The 14174-nt window shown below is 38.2% G+C and overlaps 1 protein-coding gene across 8 annotated transcripts in view; it reads left to right on the top strand.

Annotated features, from left to right (window-relative positions):
• Positions 1-14174, top strand: part of LOC112142366 (peripheral-type benzodiazepine receptor-associated protein 1) — a 74938-nt gene that overhangs the window by 28449 nt on the left and 32315 nt on the right. For all 8 annotated transcript variants that reach the window (XM_036215339.1, XM_036215337.1, XM_036215341.1 and 5 more), the window contains 7 exons: positions 3679-3846; positions 9063-9146; positions 9232-9321; positions 9423-9545; positions 9625-9729; positions 11285-11335; positions 11909-11941. In XM_036215339.1, the coding sequence (XP_036071232.1) occupies positions 3679-3846; positions 9063-9146; positions 9232-9321; positions 9423-9545; positions 9625-9729; positions 11285-11335; positions 11909-11941 (654 nt within the window). The remainder of the gene's footprint in view (positions 1-3678; positions 3847-9062; positions 9147-9231; positions 9322-9422; positions 9546-9624; positions 9730-11284; positions 11336-11908; positions 11942-14174) is intronic.

The raw sequence follows: 14174 nt of genomic DNA, 5'->3' as shown, positions 1-14174 counted from the left end.
AGTTTATATGAGATATCCTTCCGGACAGTGAAAGTATATGTTTGTAAAATTAAAGCTGGCGGGTTTTTCTCTCTACTTGTAATGATCGATGCCAAAACACTCAGCTGCATCCAAAGTAAGTTTTATGAAGAGTTGGCACATAAACCCTCATAAGACATTGTTAAAGCTCTCTGTGCTCTCTGTGACAGCCTAATTCCATGTATAAATGAGGTCTTATGTAATATTCCTCCCTTTGATTTCATTTCATGTCAGAATTATATCACATGCTGACAGAAGCCTGATTATAGCTGCTTTTAGCTCATCGTTTAATGTCCTTTTTTTCTAGAAGCTCTCAGTTTGTATGAAAAAGTCACGTTTGCTCACCGAGAGAAACGAAAACAGCAAGTGCTGCTGATGTGAGACGTGTCAGCCCGCTCTGTGTGTACACCTTCAAGACCTACAAGCTAGTTAGGAGTCATTACAGGATTGGCTGGTTTAGCTACAACTAAAAACAAATATGGGAGTTTTGCCAGGAGTCAGAGATGGCTGTTTGTGCATTGATCTCTGAAGGAGCAGAAAAATGAGCAGCGACTGCTTAAAAACCCTCCTTTCTGTGCAGTGTTCTTGACCAGAAGCCAATGGTATTACTGTAGTCCCCTCCTGCTTGCCTTTCGTCACCACCTCTAATGCCATCTGGTCTGGTGTCCAAAAGATAAACCTGGGATAGCCTCACTTAACAGACAGGTCACTGAACTGCCGTTTAGCACTCGACGTGACTGTCTCAGAAGTAGACCGGCATGTTTTTGTTGTTGTGATAACATATAAAGCGAAGCAACAACTGATCGTCTACAATGAATTCATCCGTGTTCTGCGAATTTACTTCATAGCTATCATACAAACACTGAACCAAACTGAACTGATGCTAACACATCTAGCTTTCTTATTTTTATTTATTTATTTAGAATTTTGTGTTTGTGTGTTTTTTAATATTTTGTGTTGGATTACTTGCTTGCATGTTTTGAACGCTGCAGCAATATATTATCTTTTTATTTAGGTCCATCCTCTGATCATTGTAGTTCTAATTTGGAGGAGTGACATCATTTCTATCTGCTGTATTTTTCTGGACATGTTTAATTGGAATTATGCATAAATACATTTCCTTTCTCAGTTTTTGTTTGAATCTCTCCTTCCTCCTCTTCTTTGACCTGTGACCTTTGCCAATAGGGTCAAGGAAAGGGTTTTTGAGAAGAGGCTGTACTGTTGTGGCTGTCACTCACTTTGTTCTGAAGGTGTCCTTTAGACCGTAAGCATAAAATTGGAGTTGCATCAAATGGACTTTACACTTTAACAACAACAGCAACTTTAAAAAAGTTGTGTAGAAGTATGATAGGCACCAGGTTTTCAAATGAAAGGTATATTTTTGTTCAGTATTTTATTCAGGTCATGTATTTTTAGAATAGGGTTGTTCAAGTAGCTTTTCTACTGATTTCCCTTTGTAAAATAATTTAAAAAATACTGTACTATTTGAAAGTTGTTGAAAGTTGGAAAATGATTTTATAGCTTAAAAGTTCTCAAAGGGGGCTGCACGGTGGCACAGTGGTTAGCGCTCTTGCCTCACTGCGAGAAGTCCCTGGTTCTAATCCCAGCTGGGAGCTTTCTGTGTGGAGTTTGTACGCTCTCCTTGTGCATGCGTCTGACTCCAGCTTCTTCATACTTAAGGACATTCTAAAGTGTCCCTAGGTATGGGTGTGTGTGGGAGTGATAGTGTGCCCTGCAACCGATCTGTCCAGGGGCTATCCCGCCTGTGTCCAACAGACTCTGGCTGCCCCGTGACCCCCAAGGAGATACAGCGGGTTAAGAAAATGGATGGATGGAAGTTCTCAAAGGGTTGCAGAAGAAAATGTTTATTGAATCCTCGCTGAAAGTATGCTGACACTAAGTCCTGTATCATTGAGGGAAAAATCCCTGATGTTTACTCAATAAATTAGAATGTTTACATTGGAGAGGGAAAAAAATGGAGCTGAACAAATATAGCCAAAAGACATTAAAGTAGGTAAACATGGCACCATGGGCAAAAAAAGTTGGACGATTTTAAACCATTTTAAGAATCTATATAGTTTGATTGCTAGTTAACTATGATAAAAAGAATCTTTAACTTTAAAATACTCAGTAATGTCATCATTTCAGAAACATTAATAAGTAAAAACAAAGTAGTTTTTTCCAGATGCATGACTGTTTTGTTTTCTGTATAGAATATCCAAAATGACACACTGTTAAGAGAAATATATGTAGGTTATTATTGAAGGTACTCAAGTAAGTCAACACCTTATTTGCAGCAACATTGTCCATCTATTATCCTAGTCTTTTTTCCCCTGGTATTCAATAGATGTCATTAACTTTTATTTAATTTTTACTTTCAAGTTTTTATTAGAATAAGATATATGTGGAAAAGAGCTCACTGCAACATAAAGTTGTCAACTATGTTTGATTTAGGGTTGCTCCATATTATGGTCAAAATATGACCTCGGCCTGAACTCAATTTTATTTCTCAGTTTGTATTACATGGCGATTATTAAGGATTTTTGTAAAACTATATTCATATCTTTGATGATAATCAATACGCATTCTGCTTTTGTTACATGATGTACAATAAGGATAATCTGCACTAGGACTGAAAACATATTAATAACTTTAAATAGATGTTAGGAACTAGATTATTATGATAACTATAGAGAATTAACAATACAAGAGGGGTGGGATCATATAAGTTTGGTTCTTTCTACTCCCTTTTCAACAACGAATCAAACTTTGCATGGTTACTCAAACTCTTTTTGATAATCATTGTATTTATTAGATCCAGTGTGTCATGTGTGAACTGAAGGCACTAGGCAAATAAATCTGTGATTAAGATCAACTAAAATGCCAAAAAGAGTGCTTCATTTTTTATTTTTTTATTGTTTTCAACCTATTTATGAATTCATATCATATCGATTTGATATATCTATTTTTTATTGTCTTTTTCCCTTGTTTTCTTTTTTAATTGGTTGAAATAAATCATTCAATCCTATGATATTTATGAAAAGTGCTCTGTGTTTTCCAAAAACTACATCAGACAGGCATGACAAGAGTTTTACTCAAGCTCATAATGGATGGAATACTTTAGTTCATTTATTGCAAAATGTGAAATAGCAGCTTTTTGTATTTTATTTGGTGGTGGTTTATTACGATCAGACCGAAGCATAAGACCAATGCAGACAGAGCCTGTGCAGACAGGAGAAGGCTGTGGAGGATGGACCCTCCTCTCTGCACGAGCTACAGCACCTCTTATCCTGTTACGGGGTCATGGCCTCAGCAGCACTAGCACAGTTTTACCTTGAGTATTATTAGGTTTGCACTAAGTTTAGGAGGTGCATCCCTTCTCTCAATCCCTCCTTGCCCACTCTCACCTCGATCTGGGGTAACTGTCATAGACAGCAGCTAAAGTCATTAAGGAAAGCAAACTGTCACTCCACTTTTCCTGGTTGGAGAATAGAGGCTCCTGGATCATTTCTTCAGAGGAACTGGTCCATTAGAAAGGAACCTCTGTTAATTCTCTGTTTTGCTTGTGAGAATAGAAAACTTGGACACAAACTGACTTGTTTTTCAGAGATTATCTCCACAAAGTTAAATAAACCTTCTGATTTTTTCCGCCCTTTTCAGGTTGGAGGAGAAACCCCATGTGTGGGGTTAGATGAAGCTCCGTCCAGGTGTACGAAGACTCCTACAGAGGAGGGGGAGTCGTGGCTACGAGTGACGCCCCCATCGGGCCTTAGCCCGAGCCCCTCCCACCAGGAGGACCCCCCTGAAGAGCAGCGGATTCAGTTTCTGGTGAGAGCCGTTATATTCCACCTTAACCACTTGACACCTATTGATGCAAATATGCATCAAACGATTTCAAGTCCAAAATTATCTTAATTTAGCAAAAATATAAGGGATTTTTTTTTTTTACTGAAAAGGGGTTAAATTCTCATGAACATTAAAGAGGAGTTTATGGATGCAGGACTTTTCCACTGCATGTTTATTTTCATTACTGAGAACAAATTATATCTAAGAGATGATAAATGCAGTTTGATTTCCATCGACGCTCCACCAGTGTAACCAAGTTGATCCGTCCCCCAGAGTCGATCATTTAGTCACTCTCTGCAGCAAAAAAAAAAAAAAACTTTCTGTGCCAAATAGCAGGGATCTAGTTTTGCAATCCACTTTGCATCTGATATAAATCTGAAGCTTGAGTGTCATTGCAGTAACTGCACTGACTGCTGCTGCAGCACAAACCACCATCAGATTTGTTACGCAATCCTGGGATGATCTTTTCTCTTGGATGCAGGAAAGCAGCACACCGGCCTCACGGATCCTACAGCTAGCTTTCGGGCTTTTTATAGACCTTGTTGTAAGCTGTTTGCTGACCTTCCTGGTCAGGATGGAAAACCGAGCAAAGGAGATGCAGACTAAGCAAAACAGAAGGAACCCCAACAGGAAAGACAAACCCAGTGAAAAAGGAATGTATTCAAGGAGAGTCGTGGTCCAAGAGTGTGTTAGTGGATGCCTTAGTGCAAGATCTATGAAGAAGGAAGGTTCTCTTTGAGGGTGCTAAAAGCTGAGGGTTGAATCACAAGAAAAGAAGCAGCTTCTGTCTCCCACTGTTAACCCAAAAGTGATGCTTAACTCTAAAACTGTCAAATATTGTCTTTAGGAACTGATTCTCTTCTTCAACCTCCAATGAAAATTGTGTTTTTTGGTGTTCATGATGGAGGACACAGATAAAGAAAACTAAGCTTAAAATGACATTTCTGAGCATAATAATTAATAATAATAATAATTTCTTTATCTATAGCGTAATGAATCAGGAGCAGATGAAAAAATACGATTGGAAAAAGCTTGTAGTTGTTATACACAAACTATAAGCTCCCTGCTCCGCTCCATTCTGATTCATTCACTTGTAGACAAATAGATCCATATATGTCTTCATTATCCTCGTCTGAGCTGATATCTGGGGTTAAAGCTGTACAGATGGATAGCTCTGATATTCCTCACCATTTTTGTTGTATTGGTAATGTTAGATTGGGGGTGTGAGGGGCTATTAGCTAGCAGGAGAAAGTGAAAACAAAGGGATGATGGGAAATGAGTGCAACCTTACTCCTTTCCAGCTGTAATGATTAATTGACAAATCAATTTCTATTCCTACAATCCAGGTAAATCAATCTGTCTGGGGTAGAATCCAACTGAATTGACCTAAACCATTATACATTTGTTTAAAAATGAGTTAAATTGATAATCATTTTGACATTGGAAAATACCATTTGGATTGAAGTACAGTATATTTATTTTACTGTCACGTAAAAACAACTAAGTACCATCACAGCAGACAGCATACATGTGATGTTAGTCAGCAGAAAAAGACCAACCATAATTACAATCTAATGTGTGGAAACACAAAGACACGACCATACAGTGTGGTAGAATGTTCCTATGATGGTCAGTTTGTGTTATTTTTAAGTGGAAAAGCAACAGAGGGCTGAACTTTATCAAACTAAAATGATAATGTATTGACATTTATTCTTGTTTACTTGTTGGTTTGTACACATCTTTAATTTACACTTGATTATCTTGTAAGAAATACAAGGAATCTTCCGTCCCAGGTATTTATCTCCGAGTCACACTGGTTGAATATGATGTCTTGGATCGATTTTAGGTCAGAGAAAACAGTTGTTTTAAAATGAATCAAAATCAAAAGTGAATCGGATCGGCAACCACAAATATCAAATCGAATTGTTGCTAAAATGAATCGTTACACCCGTACTGCCAACAGTCCCGCCCACAACTTAGAGATGAATTTCTAATGAACTACTGCCACACTGCAGAACACTTTTGCAATAAACCTGGAGAATACCTTTAGTAAAGAGATTGTTTTAACCTTGGTAACATCAGTTTAGTTGAATATATTTTCATGTTTTGGTGCACCAGTTCTGTCTGTTTCTATAATTGTTTGTGTAGATTTTTCAAAAATTAAGTTGAAATCAGTTATCTAGTTCTAGTTACATTAAAAAAAATAAGGGAGAACTCAAAGCTGAAGACTTACGTTTGTTTTTTGAAGTCCTAATTCACACATTTACTGTAAAAGCATTCCCAGTGTTCTTTTAATTGTGATTATGCCGTTTTTAAGAACAATCAAAGACCCTGTGTTGTTTTCTAGGACAGTTTCTGCAGAGCAGCAGTTGTTCATTAGAAATTTGCTTCTGAGTTGTGGGAGGGACTGTTGGCGTGGAGCCACTCCGCCTCCCCTTCCCCTCGTTGTTGCAGAGCGAAGCGGGGAGCTTGTGGCCCGCCCAGCGTATTTTCAATGCAACAAATATGATCTTTGCAAAAGAGCACTGTATCGTCTGCTCCTGATTCACGATGATTTGTAAAAATAGATACACAGAAATGCAATTTCAAGCTTAATTTTCCTCATGTATGTCCTCCATCATTAGAAAAATGACACATGAACATGTGAAAAACCAAAAAACAGTTTTCATCAGAATGGGTCTTTAAACACCGACATTTTCTTTAAAAATAACAATAGTTACTCAGACAGCATTTAACCCAAACATCAGTATGTCGACCGGCTGACTTTACAGGAATAGATTTGACTATTTTAGCAGCTGTTTAACTCTATATGTAAACATCTATGTTTTGAAAGTCTCACCTTACTGTCTGTAAAACTTTTGACCAGAGAGGGTTTGTTAAATTTGTCAGAGAAATATTTAGGTTTTTTAGTCAAAATGGCAAATCTACTCTGTGTTATTTACTAAAGATTGAATCTGACAGGTTCTTAATCAAACCCAATGATCTATGGAGATTCTATGTTTTGGTTAAAACACACGCTTTCCAGGATTTGTACAATAGTAAGCTACATTATAACGTGTTTTAGACACCTCTCATGTCTTTGAGTCATTTGGTTTTAGCAGAAAGTCATCATAGCTTTCACAAAGACTATGTAAGCATTTTAAAAACTTAACTGTATGTGAATATTGCACATTTACTCCAAGCTGTTTTTTTTAAGACATTAGTTTTGTTTTTGTTTTTTTACATGATAAAAGAAAATTAAAAAAATTAAAATTGGATGTCATGAAAAACTTTTAAAGACTCACTTTGATGAAAACTGTGTTTTTTTTAACATGGTCTTGTATCGATAATGGAGGACATATACAGAGAATTGGAAAGGAGTGATGGCTGTGATGCTTGTGAAGCTTGTAGCAGGAACACACCTGCTGCTTTACTCCATTCTTGTAGACAAATAGAATCATGTGTCTTTGTTTTCCCTCTCCGAGCTGGAATCTGGCAACAAACCGTGCAACAGGATAGGTTGGGGTTGTAAGGGGCTGTAAGCTATCAAAGCAAAGGAATGATGGGAAATGGGGGCAGGCTTACTCTGAGGCAACAATCCCGCCCACAACTCAGAGGTGAAATTCTAATAAACTACTGCCTCTTTGCAGAAACAGTGCCCTAATAAATGACAGGTTTTAATAATCATAATTGAAAGACCACTTGGAACCCTTTTATATAGATGAAAATATAATCGGGGGAAACTTTGAAGCATTTTAGTCCTTATAAAAAATGGAAATCTTGATCCTCAAAAAGAACACACTGCTTAAGACGTAAGGGGTGCCTCAAAGTTTTACACTCAGTCATTATTTAGCTCAAATATTTGTTTTGTATTGTTTTCCACAGTTTCCCACAGATTCCTAAACTAAAAGTTTGCAGTCAGATGTCAGTACGGTTTCAACAATTTACTTTCTTCACAGTTCGGCTCAAATCTCAATTTTTGAGTCACAGTAACAGTTATGTTATGGTATGTTTTTTGCTAATAGCAAAGTTATTGTGAAGAAAGATATTTCAGTTGGCTTATACAAGACCTATTTTAATGTAATTTTAAAGAAAGTCCTTTTTAAATTTAGCATAAACAGCATAAGTTGTTTGACACTTTCAACATTAACACATACGCAGTAGGGATGCAGTGGTTCATGTTCTCTGCTGTTCGGTACCATGGTGTAACATACATTTCAGTTTTAATCAAGAATTATGGTATCCCTGGTGTCACTAGCAAAGTCTTCTCGAGTTCTTGATTTTGTCCAGATTTTTACTTTTCTGTGATTTTGGTTTTCAACATGAACCAGGAGACGGTATTCAGGCCTTGTACTTCGGGTTCCTTTTTTTTAGAGAATTGCACAAACAGTACCCTCACTATAACTTGATTTCTACCTTTGATATCACAAGGAGCATTTTTCTGAGTTTAAAGTTCAGCTTAATTTTCTGAGTTCTCAGGTCTCATCTTAGATGCCTGTTTTCCAGGAAGAGTTTTATTGTTAAATCTTTCTCTAGTACCTAGACATATTTCATGATAACTCTAAAGATAAAAGATTTAAAAGTTATTTAAAAACTTGTAAAGGTCATCCTGGTTGGCACAGTGATAAATCCATAAACATTAGGTCAACTTGAAGTCAGATTGACCAAACAAATTAGGCCCACGTGTTTTTCTTCAGTTGTGTGACAAACCTTTGAATTGTTAGCTGAACTTCACAGTGGTGTTGTAGCAACCCAGCAGAGCATCCTTACATCACACACATGGCTCTCCAAAGCTGTGACAGCAACACAGTCATCCAAATCAGGCCACAGATTGCATTTTAATTATCTTTATTGTCTTGCTGTGTCATCACTGCTAAGTGTCACGGTATCTCTTCCTGTCAGCTGCTGGTGGTCTGCAATTAGCCAGTCTGCAGCTTCCCTCCTCTCAGTGGCTGTGGTAATACTTTTTTCAGGCCCCATGGTCATGGTGAAATAAGCTGATTTCTCCTGCACTGCTCCTGCATGTAAGCTGCATTTAGAATAATTAGAGGATGCTAAGCTTTGTAATACCTCAGCGCTGCTCTGTCTAAGGTCAAATATGGAACTGAAGTCAATTAATTCTGTTTTCCAAAGTGAATACAAATAATTTGGCTTTGCGCCTGTGTGCACAGTTAGTTCTGATTGGAGATCAGGGATGAGTCGTTTTTGTGTCCCTACAGGAACGTGAGCTAAACAGCAAGAGAAAAGAATGTGAAGATCTCGAGCATGAAGTAAAGAAGCGACAGAGAAGATGTCTAGATTTGGTAAGCAATCTAACTTTGCTCCTTGACGATCTAAAAGCTTTCCATCGATCTCTGATCTCAAGTTTGATTTTTGTTTTTCGAACAGGAGAGCCAGCTTGAAAATGAGCGAGGCAAAAATGAACACTTGAAGGAGGAGGCAGATCTCCTCAGGAGGAAGGCACTGCTGCTCGACCAGGTCAGTGCTCGGTGCTCTGCTCAGTACTGGTCTTCTTTAGATAGTCTTGTAAAGTGAAGCTGCAGTGATTTAACTCAATTCATCCTGTTGCTGTCTCTCAGTCTCGGGCTGAGAATGAGGAGTTGAGGGAAGAACTCTCTGAAGTGACCGCTCAGCGTAATTCAGTTCTCGAGGAGAACCAGAGACTCCGTGCCAAACTGGAGAACCTAGAGCAGGTCCTAAAGGTACTGCAGGAGTCAAACCTGTTTCTCAAAAAGTTCTCTCCACACAACCTCGCTGATATGCCGATCTCTCTCTGAGCAGCACATGCGAGAGGTCGCCGAGCGAAGGCAGCAGCTGGAATTGGAACATGAGCAGGCTCTGGCTATCCTTAAGTTCAAACAGGATGAAATCAAACGGTTACAACGGGTAAGAAACACTTCCATGGAACAATAGAATCGCTCAAATATTGGGTTTGCACCCAGCATTGGGCAATATGAGCTAAAAATATTTTTTTTTCATACCAAATTCAATTTCCGGTTTAAATAAATTTTATACTTCTTCCCTTTACTTTCTTTAAAAAAATGTTAAAATATATCTAAAGTGCTGCTCCAATGAAAATCCTGTTTTTTTTAGTTTTTAACGTCTGTTTGGCATTTTTCTTATGAAAGAGAATAAATGTAATAAGAAATCTTTTTGTTTTTTGCATTTCCGAGTATTTCTCCTTTTAAATCTCTGTCAGTCAAACTGTCACAGACTCTGTTTGAATGAATGATCTTCTTTACATCACAACAGCTCTGCTGCACCTGAGAAAAACCTCTCATCTGGCCCGGCTAGCATGTCTAGCTCAGGTGCTGGAGGAGAGAAGGCGGGCTGCTCAGCTCCAAAAGTCATCAAGATAGTCATGGGGGACTCTAACAAAAACTCTTTAATTTTAATATTTTCTTTGAGAGTTGACCTGAATTCAAATACAAGCTGTAAAATTCTTTGTAAAACAATGCGGTAGGTGTTTCATGAGCTGCTGCTAGCCTTAGCATTTTATAGAGAGCAGCGCTTTTGCATGTGACAGAGTTCCATTAGCTGTCACACACCTGGAAGTATGACATTTGTTTTTGGCATTTGACCCCTCCCCTGGGAGAGTGGTGAGCTGAACCCACTCCAACTCTTTAACCCTCCAGAACAAAAGAAACAATTTGCTTCTAAACTTTCAAAATTAGATTGATTTTTTATTTTTTTATTTTAGGTACCACCAATTACAGCGGCCAAAAAAATAAAATGAAATAAGCTAAAACAATAGTTAAAAAGAAGGAAAGAACAAAGAAATGAAGAACATAGACCAAATGTGACCCCCTGGGTCCTACAGGGTTAATACTGAATGTAAAACAGGGATGTAGTGGGTCCCATTTTTAGTCTTGGGTATGACTTTACCATGGATTTGAACTCGCGACCTTCCAGTCTTAGGACAGACACTCTACAACAAGGCCACCGATTTGGCTTGTTTCAGTTTAGTTTCAGGGGTTGAAACAAATTTGTCGTCCTTACTCTTTTGAAGGCCTTCAAACAAATTTTACAGAGTTCGTTGCTCCAAGTCTGAGGTTGCAAAACCGAACCAGTTCCAACTGAAGAGGTTGCTCCTTTTTTGGGAACAAATTCCTCTTTGCCATTGCCATTTTAACATCACTGCCTTACGAGAGACAGTAACAACAGAAGCCCAAAAGCCAAGGATCCTGAGGAAATAAAAAAAAAATCCCAATTCTCCCTTGAATAAACCCTTTTAAAGAAAAATAAAACTGATTTATCGCCCAGTCCTGCTTGCACGCTTACTTTCAGTGTAATAAATTGAAAATTGGCTTCTTTGCCCAGCAGGAGGCAACCTTTGGACACCAAAAACACTGAGCCAGTGGAGCTCCCTTTGCTTTGACTTCGATTTTTATGAGCAAACAATCAAGACTGAAGTGACTTTTCATCTCGTTTTCATCTTCAGGCTCAGTTATTTGCCAAGAGGGAGCATGAAGGAGTGGTTCAGATGCTGGAGGTGAGTTTCTGCAAAACCCAGAGACTGAAGGAGTACAGAAGCACTCACATCAATTTTGTAGTCACACTGCAAATCCCCAACTAGAATAGAAGTAAAAAAGGAAAACGTTTCTATAGTTTGGTATAAAACAAGTGAGATAAGCCAAAAGCTTGGCATGAATTTATAAATCTGTCGCACTTCTTGTGTGTTGAACGACTATTTAAATCCACTGTTTCTGTGCAAAACAACTCAAAACATCACATTTTCTTATTTTAAAAAAGTTAATTGATTTTTGATTCAGATAATATTCTTGTCAAGCATTTTGCAGAGATGCAGTTAAAGAAAGTAGACAAAGCTTTGAAGCTCAGAGCCGTCTGAACAGATGGCCGCTCGGTGACATTCAGGCTTGCTTTCAGTCTGAGTGTAACACCCTCCGAAGACAAAGTGAATCCAGGCAGCAGATGACTGTAGAAATCCCCGTCTGTCTGCGTGATTGGCCTCTGATTTTGAATGATTGAAACAGAGAAGTTCAAATTAAGTGCTGTTCTTATCACACGTTTCAGTTGTTTTTTATAAGTGTGTGTTGTGTTTTAGGAGTTGACTCAGCTTGTGTTGCGGCGGGAGCTGGTAGAGTATAGCTAAACCTGCTTTAAAGTCTCTTTTACTCCTGGCTGTTTTTGCTGTTTGCTTCCAGCCTCATCTTTTTTAACCTGAACTATAACAGCAGACCTCCTTTCCTCCTGAGAGCTCGAGTTTGCTGCCTGGTTAACACACAGCCTTTCCCAGTCTCTTAAGCAAATGTTGCGTTTGTTTTTATGTGAAAGGCTGCTGTGGCGGGAAACAAACTGTTTCTGGTTAAGACAGCAGCTTTTCAACCGGATTCGTATGTTTCTTTTTTCACAAGCATGCCTGTGTTTGTTTTGTCACTCTTTGTGTTGTCTCTTTGCTTACCAGAGTACACTGGACTGCATGCAGGTACTTCATGACCTCTTTATCCAAACCTTTCCCTGTCTCCTGGTGTTTGAAATGTCAAACCCCCGTGACTTATTTCCCCACACTGACACAGAGTTCTCCATCCAATGATGTGTTAGCATCATGTGTGTGAAAGAGAATCAGGTCATTCAGCAAATGCCAAATAACTAATCTGTGACAGTTATCACTCTAAACCACACAGAACATTTAGCGCGTCAGTTGTCTTTTTTGCATCTTGTTTTCAAGAGCAGTGAATTTCTGCAGGTTTTCCCTCTTAAAAAGATGAGTTTGGTCTGTGAAGTTCATCCTAAAAACACTTCAGCTGTGAGAGACGGGATGTAAAAAATTTTTTTTAATGATTTTTAAAGAATTTATTGTCAATGACAGAGGTGAACGGTTTCCTGTAGGGGTTCTTTGCAGGTTAGTGCTGTAGCTGCTGTTTTGGTCCATTCTTGCATGCAGATCTCCTCAAGAGCTGTGATATTTTCTCCATTGATTTTCTGTAGGATTTTTGTCCAGAGACTGGCTGGACCACTTTAGAACCTTGAAATGTTTTCTACAAAGCCACTCCCTTAGTGCCCGAGCGATGTGTTTTAGATCATTTTCATGCTAGTAGATCAAATCATGTTTCATCCTCAATGGCTTTCACTAATGGAAGGAGGTTTTTATCCAAAATCTCAACATACATGGATCAGTTCAGTCGTCCTGTCCTCTTTGTAGAAAAACAACCCCAAACCATTATGTTCCCACCCCCATGCTTCACAGTAGGGATGGTATTCTTTGGATGCAACTCAGCATTCTTCTTCCTCCATACCAAAGAGTTCTATTTTTGTCTCATTTGACCACATGACCTTCACCCCATCCTCCTCCAGATGGTTCCTGGAGAACTTTAGACGGTCTGGATAAGTGTTGGTTTAAGCAAGAGGACCTCTGAATTCATGACAATGTAGTGTGTCACTATGGTAACCTTGTTACTGTGGTTCCAGCTCTCTTCAAGTACTACTAGACTATTCTTCAGCATTCTTAAGATTATTTGTTCCATGAGGGGAGATCTTTCATGGAGCTCCCGGTGGAGGAAGATGGTCAGTGATCTACTATTTCTTCCTTCTCATCAAGCTCTTGCTTGTTGTAGATTGGTTCAGGTGTACAATCTTGTCCTTGGGGGTACTTCGACAGCTCTTTGGTCTTGGCCATGGTGGAGAGGTTGCAGTCTGTCTGTTTAAGGATGTGGATGGGTTTCTTTGATATGGATAACCAGTTCAGACAGGGGACATCAATGCAGGGGATGAGTGGAGGATAAAAGAACTTCTTTAAAAATTATACAGTATCATTTCCTGGATTTTTTTTCACTATATGTCTCTTACAGCTGAAGTTTGTTTTTATGATGAACATTACAGACCAAAATCATATTTTTAATTGGGACAACTTGGAGAATCAGTAACTGACAAATATTATTTTTTGCCCCTCTTTATATGTCAGTTCTTCACAGTATTCTTAGTTCAAATTAATCTTTTAAACTGTCATGTAAAAATGAAGGTATATGTTGATATTGCTTATGCTATTTTTTACTTTTCATACACATAGTAGGATTTCTATTGAAATCTTTCAAAGTGATCTCATGCCTTTGAGTCTTTTTCACTTTACTCCATTTACTAAATCTGTTTAGTTGTGATCAGTGTTGCTTATGGTCAATTAATTCAGCCTGCTTCTAACACTGATATATGAACAATATATTTTAAAAAAAGAAGCAACGTACAAGATTAAAATCTTTTCAAAGAACAACTCTGAATCAAAAAGTATTCATGGAAAAAATAAATTAAAGTGCCTTAGTTTATCTGAGGACGTACAGTTATAAATAATCTAAAATATCCTTTTTTTTTTTTTTTTT

The sequence above is a fragment of the Oryzias melastigma genome, linkage group LG14, assembly GCF_002922805.2.
Source record: "Oryzias melastigma strain HK-1 linkage group LG14, ASM292280v2, whole genome shotgun sequence".
In the NCBI taxonomy this organism is placed as follows: domain Eukaryota; kingdom Metazoa; phylum Chordata; class Actinopteri; order Beloniformes; family Adrianichthyidae; genus Oryzias; species Oryzias melastigma.
Note: the sequence above shows the minus strand (reverse complement) of the source record. Positions and strands in the feature narration are given on the sequence as shown.